This window comes from Balaenoptera musculus, chromosome 5, assembly GCF_009873245.2.
Source record: "Balaenoptera musculus isolate JJ_BM4_2016_0621 chromosome 5, mBalMus1.pri.v3, whole genome shotgun sequence".
Classification (NCBI taxonomy): domain Eukaryota; kingdom Metazoa; phylum Chordata; class Mammalia; order Artiodactyla; family Balaenopteridae; genus Balaenoptera; species Balaenoptera musculus.
The window spans coordinates 64,355,693-64,372,969 of NC_045789.1; the positions used below are offsets into that span (position 1 = coordinate 64,355,693).

The 17,277-nt window shown below is 43.6% G+C and overlaps 1 protein-coding gene across 2 annotated transcripts in view; it reads right to left on the bottom strand.

The window, feature by feature from the left end:
* CRACD (capping protein inhibiting regulator of actin dynamics) overlaps positions 1 to 8,896 on the bottom strand; it is a 39,842-nt gene extending 30,946 nt beyond the window's left edge. The window contains exons 1-3 of one of the 2 annotated variants that reach the window (XM_036853567.1): positions 8,835 to 8,896; positions 6,810 to 6,831; positions 1,156 to 1,320 (exon numbers count right to left, since the gene is read on the bottom strand). In XM_036853567.1, the coding sequence (XP_036709462.1) occupies positions 1,156 to 1,320; positions 6,810 to 6,818 (174 nt within the window). In that variant the 5' untranslated portion in view covers positions 6,819 to 6,831; positions 8,835 to 8,896. Of the gene's footprint in view, positions 1 to 1,155; positions 1,321 to 6,809; positions 6,832 to 8,834 lie in introns of those variants that run through there. The other variant, XM_036853566.1, reaches the window with a different exon arrangement.
* Between the last annotated feature and the right edge of the window lie 8,381 nt (positions 8,897 to 17,277).

A 17,277-nucleotide genomic window follows, 5' to 3' on the forward strand; every position in this document is an offset into this window, starting at 1 on the left:
AAATCCCTGAATCAAGGCTGATGGCCCATGCTGCTGCCCAGCACTCAAGAGGCTGGAGAGAGCATTGTTGGACCAGTGGGAGAGACGGGCCCCATGCCTGCTTCACCACCACGCACGAGTGTGGGCGCCAGGAGTCACCAGGGCCAGGCAGAGATGGGCAACAGAGGAGATTGTCCATCTTTTCTTTCCTTCCTTCCTTTGCTCTACAAGTCACTTATCTTTTGTTCTACTCTTACGACATATTAGCTGATAACAAGCACGACTTCTTCCAGGGGCATCTTAATAACACCCAGTGTCATTTCAGGCACCATGGTAGGCACAGCACAGAGAATACTTTCTTTTAAGCATGGGAAGACTCAGAGCCTCAGCTAGAGAACAGTTTATCTAGCTACTGGTAGGACTTTTCTTCCTTTTCCCATAAGAGGCCTGAGGGTGTCCCTTCTGCTGCTAGAGCGACTCTCATTTCAGGATATACTCAGAGTGTTTCTTTCAAAGTGTCAAGAGACCAAATTTAGATACGACAGTGCTGGACCAGTGTGACTTTCTTTCCACACTAAGTAGACTTCAAGCTGGTCTGTTTGATACGTTCTGTCTTATTGAGCACCTACTTCTTTCCTCATTTCCCTTTAAATTAGTCCAATTCGACAAGTAATCATTCAGTGCTCCTAAGTAAGCAGTAACGAAGTCCTGGGGAGACAGAGACATGTAAGATCCAGATTGTCCTCAAGGAACTCAACGTTTAGAGATGCAGAGAAAATAGTTACGTGGACCCAGATGCAGATGGAGTACAAATGTGTAAGGAGCACTAAGGATGCACAGTGAAGGCACAGAGGAGATAGCGCAGCTTGGAGGTGAGGCCGGGCAAGGCTCCCAGAAGAGGTGGGTCAGCCCGAGTCTCCGAGAGTAAGTGGAAGACACTGGGAAGAGCTGGTGCGAGGGGCACTTCTCTCCTGCCTCCCCCTCTTCCAAGCTGGCCCCCCTGCAGATCAAGGCACTGGCCCGGGAAGTGCCCTCCAGCCCTGGGCTACTCATCAGGAAAGCTTCTCCCACCTTATTCCCCACATTGCAGACCCCAGGGTTACTGATGCCCCTGTCCACTGCCCAGCACCCTCCTGGGCTTATTAGCAATCAAGTCATTCCCTGGAGGAGCCTTACTTTGTTCTCGGTGTCTGAGAGGATGACGTCCTGCTGAGCCACAATTTCCATGGGACTGGTCAGGAACGGATCCTCTTCCAAGTGAGCCTCGCCACTGTCTGCCTTCTTCATGGGAATGGCATTGGGTGGTGGCTGCCCAAACTTGATGTTCGTGCCCAACTGTCGCTGGAGAGAAACAAAAGAAAGACGTTCTGAAGCAGTGAAGCGGTTCACAATAACCACAGCCAGAATACCCATAGCTAGCAGGCACTGAGGCATATTCTGTACACGATCGGTTTCCAGACTAGACACCATGCCAGTAAACCCTGATGCGGTCCTGTAATAACTGAATTTGTTTCCTGGTATTTCTCTCCCACCTTCGAGCCATGAGCTTTTTCATCCAGCCACCTCTTTCATGGAGATGCCAACATTTCCAGGGGCGTAGAGAGACCAAAAGTTGGGTATGACAAAAATTTTTTGATTAACTTATGAGTTTATTTATATAAAAGTCTTCTAAGGGTACCAAAATTGGATAGAAAATCGTTTCATGAAATGCAGAAACCACTGGGGGAAATCAAGACCCTTGTGGTTGCACAAAGAAGGGAACCCTTCAGCCTTTTTGGACATACTCCCCTTGAATATTTATGTTTCATCTACCTTCCTCACCAACCCCTAGCTTGAACATCCTGTTCGGGTTACAGTGGGTACCACTGCCAAATGGAAGAAGGCCCCAGGGCCCACAAGTCTTTCCATGATTGATGCTGAGTTCACGGAAAAAATGGAAGCAATCTTGTCCTGCCAATAGGACGGCCTCTTCGCCTTGCTGCAGCTACCCACTGTGCCCTATGGGCCAGAAGGAACCAAGTGGGTAAGGGACAGAGAAGGAGGCCAGAGGAAGGGCCAAAGAGGGACTGATCACTGGTGGGAGGGAGCTGAATGGATGGGGAGAAGGAGGGAAAAACGGGATAGAAATTAGGAAGATAAATAGTATTCAGAATTAGAGAAAAGCCAGATTAAAAAAAGGAATTGTATTCCCTGAAGAAAAATATATAAACATAATAGTTTTTAATAAGAGGCAAAATATTTAATGGGCTAGATATATTAGATATAAAATATTTAATGGGTAGAGAAAGTGAATGACACTCAGGAAGAAAAAGAGGTAAGCCGTGGTCATCTGAAAGATTACTGTACTGAATCGAACATATTGTACAAACTACTGCCTTTATCTACATCAGGGATTCTCAAGCTCCGCGCTACTGACATTTGAGGCCAGATAATTCTTTGTTGTGGGAGCTGTCCTGTGCACTGCAGGACGTTTAGCATCACCCCAGGACAGCAGATGCTAGTAGCAACCCCTCTTCAACCTGTTTAGACAACCAAAAATGCCTCCAGGCTTTGTCCAATGTCCCCTGGGGGCTAAAGTCACCTCCGGCTGAGAATTACTGCTCTAGATCTAGGTACTTGGGTTTCACAGTCTTTTAATGCTTCAAAGGAAAAAAAAAAATAGAGACTACATTATCTGATATTTATCTCTAATGTGGCCAATATTTAATCCCACAAAGCTGCAAAAAGCCTTAGCAATCACATTATCCAACCCCCTCACTTTACAAAAAAAGTCAGAGGTCCAGTGGGGAGAGGTGACTGGCCCAAGCTTATGGAAAGAACGAGTGGTCCCAAAGGGATTTGAATCCATGTCTTCTAAACCACATTCAGTGTTATTTTCATTGCACTCCACTGGTTCTCATAAATTTAACGTTGCACTTCCTTCTTCTTTTAGGGGCAGAAAGAAAGAGAGGATGCAGCATTTTTACTACCTCACTGAAGTTCCCCAACAGAGGACTCCCTCGAGGGAGATATGCCCCTTCTCTCTCTGAACTCCAGGGTATCAAATCCACCCACCTTCACTCAGCTCCCCCTCGGCCTTGCATGGTGGATGGTGAGATTGCAGAGACATGAAAGAGATGAGCCCCAGGCCCCCCTCCCCACATCCCGGGGGCACGCACCCCAGCATGCCAAGTCAGGAGCACAGAGAGACAAGGACTCGTATTTGATCTGCTGGTATCTCAGCCTGAGCCTGGCTCCCCTGGCACCCCAGGGAGGGAGCACACATCAAAAGCCTGAGTTCAGCCAGTGAAGTACAGCTTGAGCAGCCTAAAAGGGTTTTGGGGAGGAGAAGGCTGAAAAAGGGTATCTTCTAAAAACAAGTTTAGCAGGAAGCGGCAGTTAGTATCTACTCTAAGCAGATCAATAAGCAGGCACAGTTAGAACAGCCGATGGTATCAGACGAGAGGACACGGTGTAACAAAGCCACAGGCCCGTCTCACTTGCTGCCCTGTGGGAGAGGGACGGGGACGTGGGCAGAAGTGGCAGGAGGAGTTCCAGCATCCTAGTGACGGCCTGAGCAGGGATTCGTTCTGGGACTCCCAGCCCAGCCTTTGGTTGACCAGTTATCCCTTCTCTAGGAGTGCTGGCCAAGGGCTGGAAACTTTTCCCAATCACCTTAGACTGAGACCCCCTGCTGTGAGGGTGTGCCATCTACCAATGCTCTTGAATGTCTAAGATGAGGGTATTTCTTCTACTTATAATGGAAAGAATAATCCTTGAATGAGCTTCCAAGGAGAACCTGGCTTAATACCCTAAATGCCCTTTAGTTAGGATTTCTGCCACCATCACAGAAAAGAATGAATATGCTGATATTATTCTTCATTAGGGCACTTTTTAGAACACTGACATTGGTCCACCCTGATGCTTAGGATAAAAAAAAGAAAATATGGCCAAATGTAATCCCAGTCTGGATTGAAATAAACTCCAAAGATGGGATGGGTATCATGGCTGCCAATGGAAAATGAAAGAGAAAATGGGAAAAAATATTAGATGCAATAAGAACAGGTGAAATAAGGTGCATGGGACAAAGCTGGGAAATGGAGAGAGTGATATTAAGAAATGAAGTAGAGAGTTAAAGAAAGAGGCAAATTGAGAGGAGGGTGCAGGGGGCAGAGAAGAGGCATAGGGAGGAGAAGCTGCAGCCTTGGTGGCAGGTACAACAGCTGAAGGGAGTGGGGTCGGGGTAGGGAAGGTGGATGGGAAAGAAGGAAGAGGAAGCGGGAGGCAGGGAGGGAGGGAGGGAGAATGTGTGTGTATACCAGAGGGTTGATTTATGTCACAGATATGTGCATCCTGGCAAAAGAAACACAATGCTGTTGCCTTTGAGAGTAACGATGAGCATCTCCATAAAACAGCTGGATTTAAAATCCCTCTAGAGAAAACAAGTTCGGGCTGCTGGCTAGGGAGCTTGGGAGGTGGGTGTGGGATGGAGGAGGGGAGGACCCAGGTCATGAAAGAAATGACGGCCATCGTCTAGGGATAGGGCTGCAGCCTCTCTGTCCAGACAAAGGACTGTCTTCACAGACACACCCTGCAGTGGTTGGGGACGAGACAGTGGAACAGGCCAGGCCAGGGCTGAAGGTCCAAGGCCATGGTGACTGAGCCTTGGGCTCTCGAGGCCAAGGCTCTTGCACCTGCCCTGTGGTTCCTGCTCCAAATGCTTCCTTCAGCTGACTCGAAGGAGACTGGGCTGTTGGACACTTTGTGTGATTTACTGACAACTAAAAGGTGACTGCTGAAACCTATCTGGCAATCTCAGGTGTCGAGTGAATTGAGTATGGGGATAAATGCGGCTTTTTGGTGACTTTTATTCTGCGCACCATTCAGGCATGGTCCTGGGAAGAACTGTGATATAAGCAATCACTGAAAACCAGTCTGTTGAGATGAGGTTGCCCTTAAGTTTTCAGGAAAATAAACTATTACCACTCCCTCCATATATAGATATATATTTTTTACATACCCATGGATTCTTTATATGTACTGAGATAATAGCCAGAGGGGAGAGTGGAACCGCTGTGCCTAAACTGAGTCCATGTTACTTGTGGCTATGAATGGAGTTACTGTTAGACTGGAATGTGAGCTAAAAGGGGCGATATTTTATTCACTCAAATGGGGCCATTTTGTTGTAATATGGAATGTTGGAGAACGATGTTATAGGAATGCACATCCATATTTATGAGGCTTTTCTCCTATGGTGTGGAAATTCCAAGCACATCATATTCTGCAGCTCTCACACTGCCAGTTTAGATTTCCCCAGACTTTTCACAGCCATCCTTCAGACCACGTCTGTAAGAACAAGGCAGAAGAAGAATAAAGTTGCTGTCCTCTTGAGCGAACTACGTATACTCCCATAGTTAAAATGAATTTAAAAGAACAAGCAAAATCAAAAGCACACAGATTTAAAGACGTTCGCTCTGTGCAGAAGTGGCTAAGAGCAGCTATTTATTCTTTGTGTCCTCGACAGCTGCGTGAGGTGCCCAAATCCTCAAAGGTAAGACACTTTGGCATTTTAAAGTGAAATCCAGCTCAGCAGGAGATAGCAGCTACTGAATATGGAGGTTTTCCCTCCTGAGCTAAACAGTCCGTGGGCTAACAGACTAAGCATTTTCTGACAAAGATCTGGTATAATTCTAAAAGATCACTTGCAGGCTTAGACTGTGATGTTCCTGAGTCTTATCATCGACAGGTGCATACATACTTCACAGCCTGGTTTGATCTGAAATAAACAGCCACCTCCCTGATCTGTGCTCTGGGCAGCTGTAGGGAACATCAAGGTCATTGTGGTCCAAATGCAGTGAAGTGCAAAGCTTACAAAGCCACTCTGTGCTATAGCAGGTGAACAGTGATTTTGTATAAATGGCCGATTTTAAGAACTGGAGGGGCCCTTCAGATCATCCATCACATGCATCCTCTTATTTTTCAGATAGGGCACATGAAGGTCAGAGAGGTTAAATGAACTGCTCCAAGGCCACGCAGCTAGGTGGTGGCAGAGGCCTGGCGGGGGCTTTTTATTTCACCCACTGGCCATAGAACAATTGACTGTTATGGATAGGGTCCTCAAAAAGGACACCACTGTTGTTTCTGTCCCTGTAACTGTCCTATATATTAAAATCTGTTCTCACTCTGCAATAATAATAAATGAATTATTTTTATACTCAGGGGAAAAAGTAATTTTTCTTTTAAAGGTTCAATTGCTTGCCACAGAAATTTTGGCAGGTGGTAGATTCACTTTGTTCAGAGAAGAGCAGGCTTATTTATGCTGTGTTCAGTCATTCCGTACTCAGCATCAGCAGACAGATACTAACCATCACGGGTGCAACATAGGACAGCTCTGGCTGAGATGACTACGTGTGGACACTAGGGGGCAACCTTTCCAAGTGCAGTCATTAACAGGCGTGGCTCCGGTTTCCAAGGACTAGGAAGTTTCTTAAGCCAGAGAAAAATGGCATTTTTTTTTTTTTAAATGACATTCCAGTAGAAATCTCATTTCAAAAGAATGTCTTAATAATGGTGGCAAATCAGCTTGCTAGGACATTTACTGTCAAATAGGTGTTAGCCATTACTTCTCTCTCTCTTTTTAAAATAAACATACACACATACACAAAGACAATTTCAGACAAAAAACATACATGCCTCTGACGTAACTAAACACCCTCATTCCATGCTGGAGTCTACGAGGGGGCGGTCTTTTATGCTGCTTACTAAGCATCAATACCAGCATAACGTTTTTATGGAAAAATGCAAAGCATTCATGCAAGTTAATAAAGTTAACTACTATTTCTACGACTTACCAGGAACATACTGCTTAGTCGACTGAAAAATAAAAGCACAGTCTTTTGGGGGTGATACAGTTATATCTTATGTCACTCCAAAAATCACATTTGCTATGATAATGGTCCCCATATTTCCCTCTTCGAAGAGCAAAAGTCTCTTATTTTATTGTTTAAAAACATAACTTTGGAGCTGTAAGGAAGCTTTTGAATCCATGCAGCAGAAGCAAAATTAGGCAGACCTTGTATGAGTAGATAATGTCCAAAGGAGAGCACTCAAATTAGACAGCTATTCTGCTTTACTCACATTTCTTCTCCTGTTTTAACAGAATTGTTGCTTCAGGGAAGTTAGTTGTTTTACATTTTATTAGTTATGAGATCAGATTCTGTAAACTTATGGCTTACATCATTAACACAAACAACTGGCATTCACATATTTCTATGGAGTTTCTGTGTTTTCAATACTGAGGAATTATCTATTTTTTACAACTCAAAATCCACTTCTTGGAGTGGCAGTGGCAGGTGGTGTGACATTACAAAGCTGATACCATTTAGGATGACAGACTATTATCTAATTTTTAAAGAACTCCTTGAAAGCCCTTGTAAAATACAGTTGTTTTGTAGACTGAAATCTTTAAGTCATTCCCCTTAGAAAGGGAATATTATGAGGGTTCATTACTTTGCAGCAATAATATTCCAGGAAATAAAAGACCTGAAGAAGGAAAGGTAAGGAGGAAGGGGATCAAGGTTTTCTTTGGCCGTCACACCCTTCCCCCTTCTCCAGCTTATGAGAAGAGACAGCTTACTTTTTCTTCTGAGTCTATAAAATGTGTAGCAGTACAACCAGCAAGAACCAAGAACGGGGGAGCTAGTTAGGAAAGCTGAAATTTGAAGGAAGTGCCTAGGTTAGTTCTGAGGGCAGGACTATGGCCTTGGGCAGTGGTGTGGTAGGTACAAAGATCTAGGCAAGTTCGGGTGTGGTTTCAGGGTGTTGGCTATTTCCCACCTCACCATATGCTATATTCAGCTGAGTGTGTGTGGAATATGTAACCAAACAGACATCACAAAATACATAGCTAATAATCAGTAGAAACGAGAATATTTCAAGAAAACAGAAAAATTTGAGTGTCAGTAGCTATTCAAGCCAGCTGTCCCCTTTATTTTTTATGTTTTTGCTGGTTCATTCACTCATTCATTTATTGGTTCATTCGTTGTTGTAGACTTAGATGGAAACCAGCAGACCAGAGCCCCCTGTTCATAGTCTGCATTGCTTCCAAGCACCCCCGGCTCAGAGAAGTGCTTGCTTAGGCACTTCTGTCGGGTGAGTGAGTCCTACTGAGCACTCGGGCAGACTTACTTGGTCAGATCCCAGGGGTCTTTGCTCCCCTTGCTTTTCCTGGATTTCCCGTTATTTCAATCTCATTTAGTGAAAAATTATTTTATTATATTTTCATTCTTAAGGAGATACCATCTGAGTCAATTTTATGTAGGAAAACTGCCCAACCCTGCAGTGTGAACAGGAGCGAAGCTGAAGAGCTTCACAGCACCCCTCTGAGATAGGGTGGCTCAGGGCAGCCAGATTTACAAACACAACAGAATAATAAAGAGTCTTACCATTCACTGGCCAAGTATGGAGACTTGGAAAGGGAACGCTTGCTGTGCTTACCCCCAGCTGACAGTCAACCCTGTGCTCAGGGATTATGGCCAACACTTAACGGTTAGGAGCTCTTTCCTCTCACCCAAGTTCTGCAGCCTCTCTAGGGCACTCGTCCTCATTAAGTCCAGTTAAAAATGAGGGAACAACTTGAGAGAAAAGGAGAGGGCGTGTTATGTAGGTGGGTACAACGGTGATAGTGAACCTCTCACAGGTGGACGGAGGCTTCCAGAAAACTGAGTGAGGTTTGAGAAAGCAGACATTCTCCCCAGGAGCTACCCCCTGGACCTCCCAATCCACTACTCAAGGCCAAGTTAGGAACTTTTCCCACTTCCCTCCATAGCCAGGCCCCTTCCCTATGGCTCTGACCTTCCAATCTCAAGCTGTCTTACCTGAAGAGTTTTGACTTTGCCCAGGATGTTGTCCTGTGACATTGCTTGAACTGTCTGCTCACTTTCTGCTCCCCCATCAGGGATAAAAATACTGTCATGGGAAAACGCCCGGGTTCCCACAGAATAGTTGAAGGACCTGGAATGCAAATCATGTGCTTCATTTTACTAGGATGATAAGATTCCTTTTGGCAATTCAATTTCCTTTTCCTCCTGATTTAGGGGACTCCACCCACATCCCCTGTCTCATTCAGAAAGCACTTCCAGCATGGTGTCCTTTTCTGTGAGAGGTCAGCCAAGTAGCTGGGTAGACAGAAGGGTCCCGCTGGAATAAGGGAGCATGTCTCCAACGCAGAAATGTTTCAGAGCCACTCGGTGGGAGAACTCAGACTGCTACTTGTTTGTAGAGAACCCAGGACAGAAGGCACTGCAGAAATGTTAACTGTAGGAGCCTTTCTCCTGATGAGCTGTCACTGTCAGTTTTACCCCAGTAAAGTCTTGTCAACAAGTACTTTTTAAGTAACATGCAGATCTGGAAGTAAGAGGCAAGAGTTTCTTTCTTTCAGGTTGCGATCAAAGTGGAAGGAAGATATATACCTCTAAAACAAAGACTTGATGAGGCCTGGAATTGCTATAGGAACTATAGGAATAAAGAGTCTCTCTGTCGAGACTCTAGGAATTCAGAGAAGAGGAGGAGAAATGTGTGTTAGGGAGCTTCTAATGGGTGGCATGCACTGGGCGGCTTATAGGTGGTAGGTACCCAACAATAAACACTTTTCAGTTGAAAGGCTGGACTTCAAAGAAGTCTGGACTTCAAGGAAATCTGGACTTCTACCTGACTGGGAGGTACAGGCTGGGTGAACTGCAGGAGGAGGAAGCAGCAGACACCAGCTGTTCCTTACTTGATCTTGGAAATTAAGTTACCTCTGGGAAGTAACACGCAGGGGCAGAATCACACACTCCCCATAAGGCAAGGCAGGCACATTTCCGTGATGCCAGGCACACAGGCAGCTCTCTCAGGGGTGAGAGAGCCCCACTTCTCCCTCTCCCCTCCCCAGAAAGGGGTTCCACCTGGAGGTTTTATCAGTGACCTAGGGCAAGAAAGAAGACGCAGTACTGGGGGAAACGGGCCTCCAGCTGTACCTCTGAACTGAATTACAGAAATGCAGCAGGCAGGGTCCCGACCAAGTTTAGACCTACTTGGAAAGGCTGAGTACCAAATTTTTTCATCAAATTTGCCAAATTACGAGCAGCATGGTAACAAAGCATATGAGGTTTAGAAACAGAAGACTTGGATGTGAGCCTCCTGGCTGTGTGATCTTCGGCAATAATAATATATATATATTAAAATTTATTTATTTAGTTTTGGCTGCGTTGGGTCTTCGTTGCTGCTCACGGGCTTTCTCTAGTTGCGGGGAACGGGGGCTACTCTTCGTTGTGGCACGCGGGCTTCTCACTGCGGTGGCTTCTCTTGTTGCAGAGCACGGGCTCTAGGTGCGCGGGCTTCCGTAGTTGTGGCACGTGGGCTTCAGTAGTTGTGGCTCACAGGCTCTAGAGCACAGGCTCAGCAGTTGTGGCGCACGGGCTTAGTTGCTCCGCGGCATGTGGGATCTTCCCAGACCAGCGATCGAACCCGTGTCCCCCTGCATTGGCAGGCAGATTCTTAACCACTGCACCGCCAGGGAAGCCCCCGGCAATAATAATAATAACCACCAATCCCTACTTTGATGAAAACATTGTGCTGAGAGTTTTACTTTCATTATCTCATCACCAATATTTTGTTGCAAATAAAACTCAGGGAGTAAATAACCTTATTTAAAGTCGCCTAAATAGAAGTTGTAGCATAAGAAACATAATTCAGATCTGCTGAATACAATCCCAGGCCAGGCAACTGAAGTGTTTTAAAGTGGTGGAAGGTCTCTAGTATTCCTTCCCATGAGTGAGATGGAGTTTGGGCGGATCAGTGGGAGAGGAAGACAGGATGCCAATTCCAGCCATGTGGGCTGGAATATGGGAGGGCTGGAGACACTAAATAGCTGGAATAATGGGTAAGCCTTCGGCTAAATAGCACAAGGCACTATATAGCAGCAACCCACTTTATGAAATATGAGGCATTGTTTTAAGATATGAATATGAATATGAAAAGGAAATTAAATGTATCACTATCTCCCTGTCCTCAGAGACTTTGTGACCTATGCTATAAAATGAACTTCCAAGTTCACCTAAAGATGCTATGAAATAAACTTTCCATTCAAAGTTATGGAATCAAACCTTTTAATATTGTGTCTAAACTTTTTTCTCAGATCCCTGGCTATGATTCAGATGAAACAAGAGGTAACTGACTTCATTTTCTACACAGTGTTTTTACAAATGGCTTACATACGCACGCAGGCTCTCAAATATTCTTATAAACACATACATGGACAAGTCCACTTTAGATGCTTAATAAATGCTTACTAATGTCTCACAGTTGTATGTACATTATACACCAGCACTAGGCCAAGTTCCCTTCCAGTTTCCAAGTCAATCTTTTGACTGAATCATGAAATTTAACTCTCTGCTCTAATTCTTTTTTCCAGGAAGGCTAAGAACTGACAGTTTCCTGCTCTTCTGTGTTGCCCCAAATATTCCTTGTTGCCAACCAGGATTTAATGTCCCCACATTCCCCAATTCCAGATGATCTTATTGAAAAATAGAGAAAATGAATAGTAATAGTAGTAGTAGTAATAATTATAATAACAGTGGTAGTCACAGTGGTAATATTAATACTGGCTAAATGTTACTGGGCACTTGCTATGTCCCTTCCATGTGTGCTAACTTCTTTAATATAACACCTAAATCCTTGTGATATATAATATTTAAACCTTATGTGGAAGGCACTATTATTAAGCCTATTTATAGATGAGGAAACTGAGGCTTAAAGACAATGAGTGACTTGCCGTAAATTGAATGACTGTATATGTGTGCACCTGTTTCTGGACTGTGTTCTACGGGTCTATTTGTCTGTTTTTACAGCAGTAATACCACACTGTCTTAGTTACTATAGCTTTTTAATGAGTCTTGATATCTAGCAGTTTATGTTCTCCAGCTTTGTTTTTTTTTTCCAGATGGCTACTCTTGTCTCTGCATTTCTACATAAACTCACACACACACACACACACACACACAGACTCTAATACACTCCTAGGATTACTTTTGTGATGGCATTGGATCTATAGATAAACTTTGGGATACCTGACATCTTTACAATAGTCAATCTTCTAATCCATGAACACTGGATATTCCTTCATTTATTAATATTTAGATCCTCTTTACTTACTCTCAATAATGTTTTGTAGTTCTCTGTATAGAGGTCTTTTACATATTTCGATAGATTTATTCCTACATATTTGATGTTTCTAAATCTACTGTAAATGGTATAGGCTAAAATTTTTATTTTTCTAATTGTTTATTGGCAGACTATTGAAGTATCACTTGGTTATTGATTATTGATGTTATAACTAGGCTTAGCTAAATTTATTTGTTAATCATAATAATATGACTGTTGATTCTTCTGGATTTTCTATGTATAGAATCATGTTATCTATGACAAAAGAGTTTTATTTGTTCATTTTCAATCTCCTTCTCTCCTTCCTCCCTTCCTTCCATACTGCAGTTAGCTAGGATCTTCACATGAACTTAAATAGAAGTGGTAATGATGGACTTTGTCATATTCCCAAACTGAGCAAAAAAGGATTCAATATTTTACCTTAAGTTATGATGTTAGCTATAGAATTTCTATAGATGCACTTATATTACTGCTTCTTTGAAAAGACAAGCAGTCTGTCTCTTATAGCTGACTTTAAGATTTTTGTCTTTGGTTTTCTCAGTTTTAGTCTGTTGTGGCTAGGTGTGAATTTCTTCTAATTTATCTAGCTTAGGGTACATAATACTCCTTAAACCTGTGGCTTGGTGTCTTTCATCAGTTTGGGAAAATTCTCAGCCATTATTTCTTCAAATACTGCTTCTGCCCCGTTTTTCTCTATTCCCCCTCTGATTCTCCAATGTTAGACCTTTTCAACATGAGCCACATGTCTTTCATGCTCTTTTCTGTATCTGTTGTTCTTTTTACTCAATATGATTCAGTCTGGATTTTTCTACTGACCTAGCTTGCTTTCAGCTCATTAATCCTCTCTTTAGTGGTGTCCAGTCTGTTGTTAAAACTACCTACTGAGTTCTTACTATCAGTAGCATTTTTCAAATCAAGAATTTCCAACCAAGTGTAAAATCGATAGCTCGTGGGAAGCAGCCGCATAGCACAGGGAGATCAGCTCCGTGCTCTGTGACCACCTAGAGGGGTGGGATAGGGAGGGTGGGAGGGAGATGCAAGAGGGAGGGGATATGGGGATATATGTATATGTATAGCTGATTCACTTTGTGATACAGCAGAAACTAACACACCATTGTAAAGCAATTATACTCCAATAAAGACGTTTAAAAAAAAAAGAATTTCCATATGATCCTTTTTAATAGATTCTAGTTCTCTAGTGAAATTATCCACCTTGTCAACTATTTTGTTGAATATATTAATCACAATTGTTTAAAAGGCTCTGTCTGAATCTGCAGTATCTTAGCCCCCTTTGGGTCTATTTCTATTATCTTGTTTTCCTCATAATCTGATTCTTAACTGCCTGGTAATTTTTTAATTGAATTCTGCACATAATGCACAAAAAACTGTAGAGGCTGGGTTCTCTCCTTTCAGAGAGGACTTGCTCACTCCTCTAGCAAGCAGCAAAGGAGCAAAAACACCTCAATCCAATCAGAAACCAAGCTGATCTTGGCTGGTTAGCAATCTTTGTCAGGCTCAGACTACCTCTGCTTGGTCCCCACTTGTAGGGTACAGGCCTCCCGGAGTCTTAACTAAGAATCTGGGTTATTTCCTAAGGCCCTTCTCCTTGGTGGATTCTCAAACTCCAATTTTTGTCTTTCCAGCACCCTAGACTGCCCTGTTTTTCAGCCTGCATTCCTGTGCAGCTGTATCAACAGACTCCTCAAAAGGAAAACTGTTGCCTAGATTTAGGTTCATTCTGGGCTTCTCTTCTCTTGGGGGGAACTTAGTCCCTCAAGTCCTGGCTGTCATGGCAGCCTCAAACTCTAATTTTTGTGTTCCCAGCTCCATGAGATTGCCTACAGCTCTGCTGCCTTCTCCTCCTCTTGGCAGCCACCCTGAGCCTTTTTGGTCTCTTGACCTGCACCCTGAGAGTCAACTAATGCCAACAGGAGAGAAGCAATATGCAGAAAGTTGGCCTCAACTCAATGGGCCTCCCTTCTCTCCAGGATCTCACTGCTCAAGTCTGGTGCCTTAGCAGCAATCTGACAGCTTCAAACAGACGTCTCTGTTTTAATATTTTATATGTATTTCCAGTTGTTCTTGGTGGGAGCACCGATTTGCTACAAGCTACTTCATCACAGCCAGAAGTGAAAGTAACTAAATAATTTTTTTGATATTTATTAAGTTTCTAGACATGACAGGACCTACTTTTTGATAAGGCTTAAGGTTCTTAAGAGGATTACTTTTCAAAGTGATGAAAAACATTTGTACCTTTTTCTTCCTATATTTGGTTTTTGTCCCTTTTTAAAGCTCTGAGAAGAAACAGTGCAGGAGAATGGTCATTGGTTTATTAGTTACACTAATGAACACTCTCTTCTAAATAATTCAGTTTACGTAATGCAAGTTAACATTACATCCTTGGCAATTTGTGTAACTTTAGATCTTTGTTAATCCTGGTTACCAATGTCGGCTCCAAACAACTCTACAATGTAGATTATTTCCTTTTCTCTGAAGAGGAAGCTGAGACAAAGAGTGGGTAAGAATGTTGCCCCAAGTTCCAGATTTTGAGGCAGGGTTGGAATGGAAACTGAATAGCCCACGTGTGGCGATCTCAGCTTGAAATTATGTTCTAATGAACAAAGAGCTTGGTGGGAATCTTTGTCCTTAACCAGCTGGGAACTATAAACTACATGATTAGGAGATGGAGGGGCAATTTACCACAAATTGTACCTTAGCCGAGTTCATCTGGACTTCTTTACTCTTGACATTTAAAGATCTTTCACAACTGATTGCAAAGTAGGCCAATTCTCCGCCCTTCCATTTATTACGAGTGAGCCAAGAGGCGAGGGGCCTCTGAGCCTCAGTGCCGCAACTTACCCTCAGACTATCTGCTCAGATGGAAGAAATGGGACTTGCTGTGTGGGAACCTTTTCTTGTGATGCTTAGGACACAGAGTAGCCTGTTGATCGGTTGTGAGATATATAAGGACCTCTAAAATCCCCCAGATTTTTAACTTGTAACTGAAGGATTGTCAATACAGTCATTTAACAGACATCTTAATGAAAACAAGATCTGAGGTCAAATGTCAAGCACATGTGGGAAAAGCAAACTCTAGAAGGAGAGGAAAAGAGGCCCACTTGGGAAATTTGGAACAACATTGGGCTCTGAGGAACAGTCTTCATAAGCTTAGAGAAGAATCGCAGAGCCATGACTTACAGACGCCAGAAAAATGGTCCGTTTGGACTTAGAGGTCCAAAGAGCAGAAGTTCCTGGGGCCTTTATGCAAAGAAAGGTTTTGTTGTTGTTGTCATTGATAATATTGTTATAGGCAGAGAGGCTGGGATTCCAAACATCTAATCAGAGGCTTCTAATCAGCCCATGGAGGCCAGCTTTTCATCTTCTCCTCAACTCTTCACTGACTCCTATGGTTATCTTTCCAAAGGCAGAGATGGTAGAACGACCTGAGGCTACTCTTTGGGCTTTAACAATCACTTTTAATAACTGTCTATCTAACTCCAATACTACGCTCTCTTCTACCCACGTGTCTCCAGCTACTTGGCTATCCCACTGTCTCTGCAAACTCAACATGAACAAAACCAAACTCAACAAGCGTTTCCCACAAAACTCCAATCTTTCCTATTTCTGTGTTACTATCATCCCTCAGGTTCTGTGCTATATTATTTTGCAAGTAAGGTCAGACCCAGGTTAGGGGAAAGGTATTGTGCAAAAGACCTTAGTGAGTAACATTATCTGTCCTTTCACAGGCAGAAATCTTTCAAAAACAATACAGAAATCAATGAGTAGCACTGCAAATCCTGAGCTCCCGGACCCATTTTAGGCCTGCACTGGATTCTGCCTGCCACACTCCTCCACGACTGTGCTTGGAGGCCCGGAGAACTGCTTGTCGCATCTCTAGTGGGTCTCTAACGGAAACGAGCACCAAGAGAGGGAGCTGCGAATCCAGGGCAGCGGCAGCTCTGGCAGATGGCAGCCCTGGCACAGCCAGCAGTCTCTGCTGACTCTGTGATCAGGGAGGCCACTGCTGGAATCCTTTCGGACAAAGAAGCTAAGGCCCTGGGAGGTGAAGGGAGAGACTTGATCAAAACAGAACTGAAACCAGGCGGGCAGTGACAGTAATACTCGCTGGCCTTTCGACTGCCCTCAGAGGATCCTCTGCTTATTTCTGTAATATGACTGACACCTGTAAATGGTCTCCAACTGAAGTCCTCTCCAATTCCACTTCCTCTCAAATCCTACATCAATCTTCAAGCAATTACTTTGCCAGCTCAGAAACCTCTAGTGGTTCCTTTTTTGCCAAAGTCCTACCAGATGAAGCTGTAATGGTTGCTTGGCATTTAATGCTCTTCATGTTTGGCCTTTAAGGACCCTGAACCACTCTGGCTCTATGAAATCCATGCAGTGCAGGGATTTAGCACTCGGACTCGGGCCAGTGTGCCTTCTTGTGAAACCTGGTTCTCCCACTTCTAGCTGTGTGGCCTTGGGCACGTCACTAAACCTCCAGGTGCCTCAGTTTCCTTATCTGAAAATGAGGATGATAATAGGACCCACCTCATGGAGCTTTTGTTAGGATTAAATGAGCTAAGTTCTTATAGAAGTGTTACCTATTATTATCAAATGTTACCCTACTTCAAACATCCTGTAAGGCAAACCCAACCATTCGGTTCCCCGAATACCCTCTCTGGGCTCTGTCACTGCATGGGTTCTTCCTCCCCATGGATGGACTGCCCAAGGCCAATCTCTCAGTTCAGGTCCTACCCACCCTTCAAGGTCCAGCTCACATCTTATCAACCCCACACAGCCTTTCCTATTTCCTTGGAAGAAGGGGATCTTTTCTCCCACTGAAAGCCCTATGCATGCATCTCCTGTTACATACATGTCTATGTTATGGTTACTATAATCATGCCTTAAATGAGAGGGAAAATAAAAGTGCTTTGCATATTGTAAAATGCTCCATAGATGTGATTCTAATAATGATAATGGTATCATCTTGTCTCCACCACAGTACTAGGAGTTTGGTGAGGGCAGGGATCACATTTGTTATCTTTGTTTCTCCCATAGAACTTTACCAGATAAAGTTTGTGAATAAGTTTTTTTTAAATGGATGAGTAAAGGATT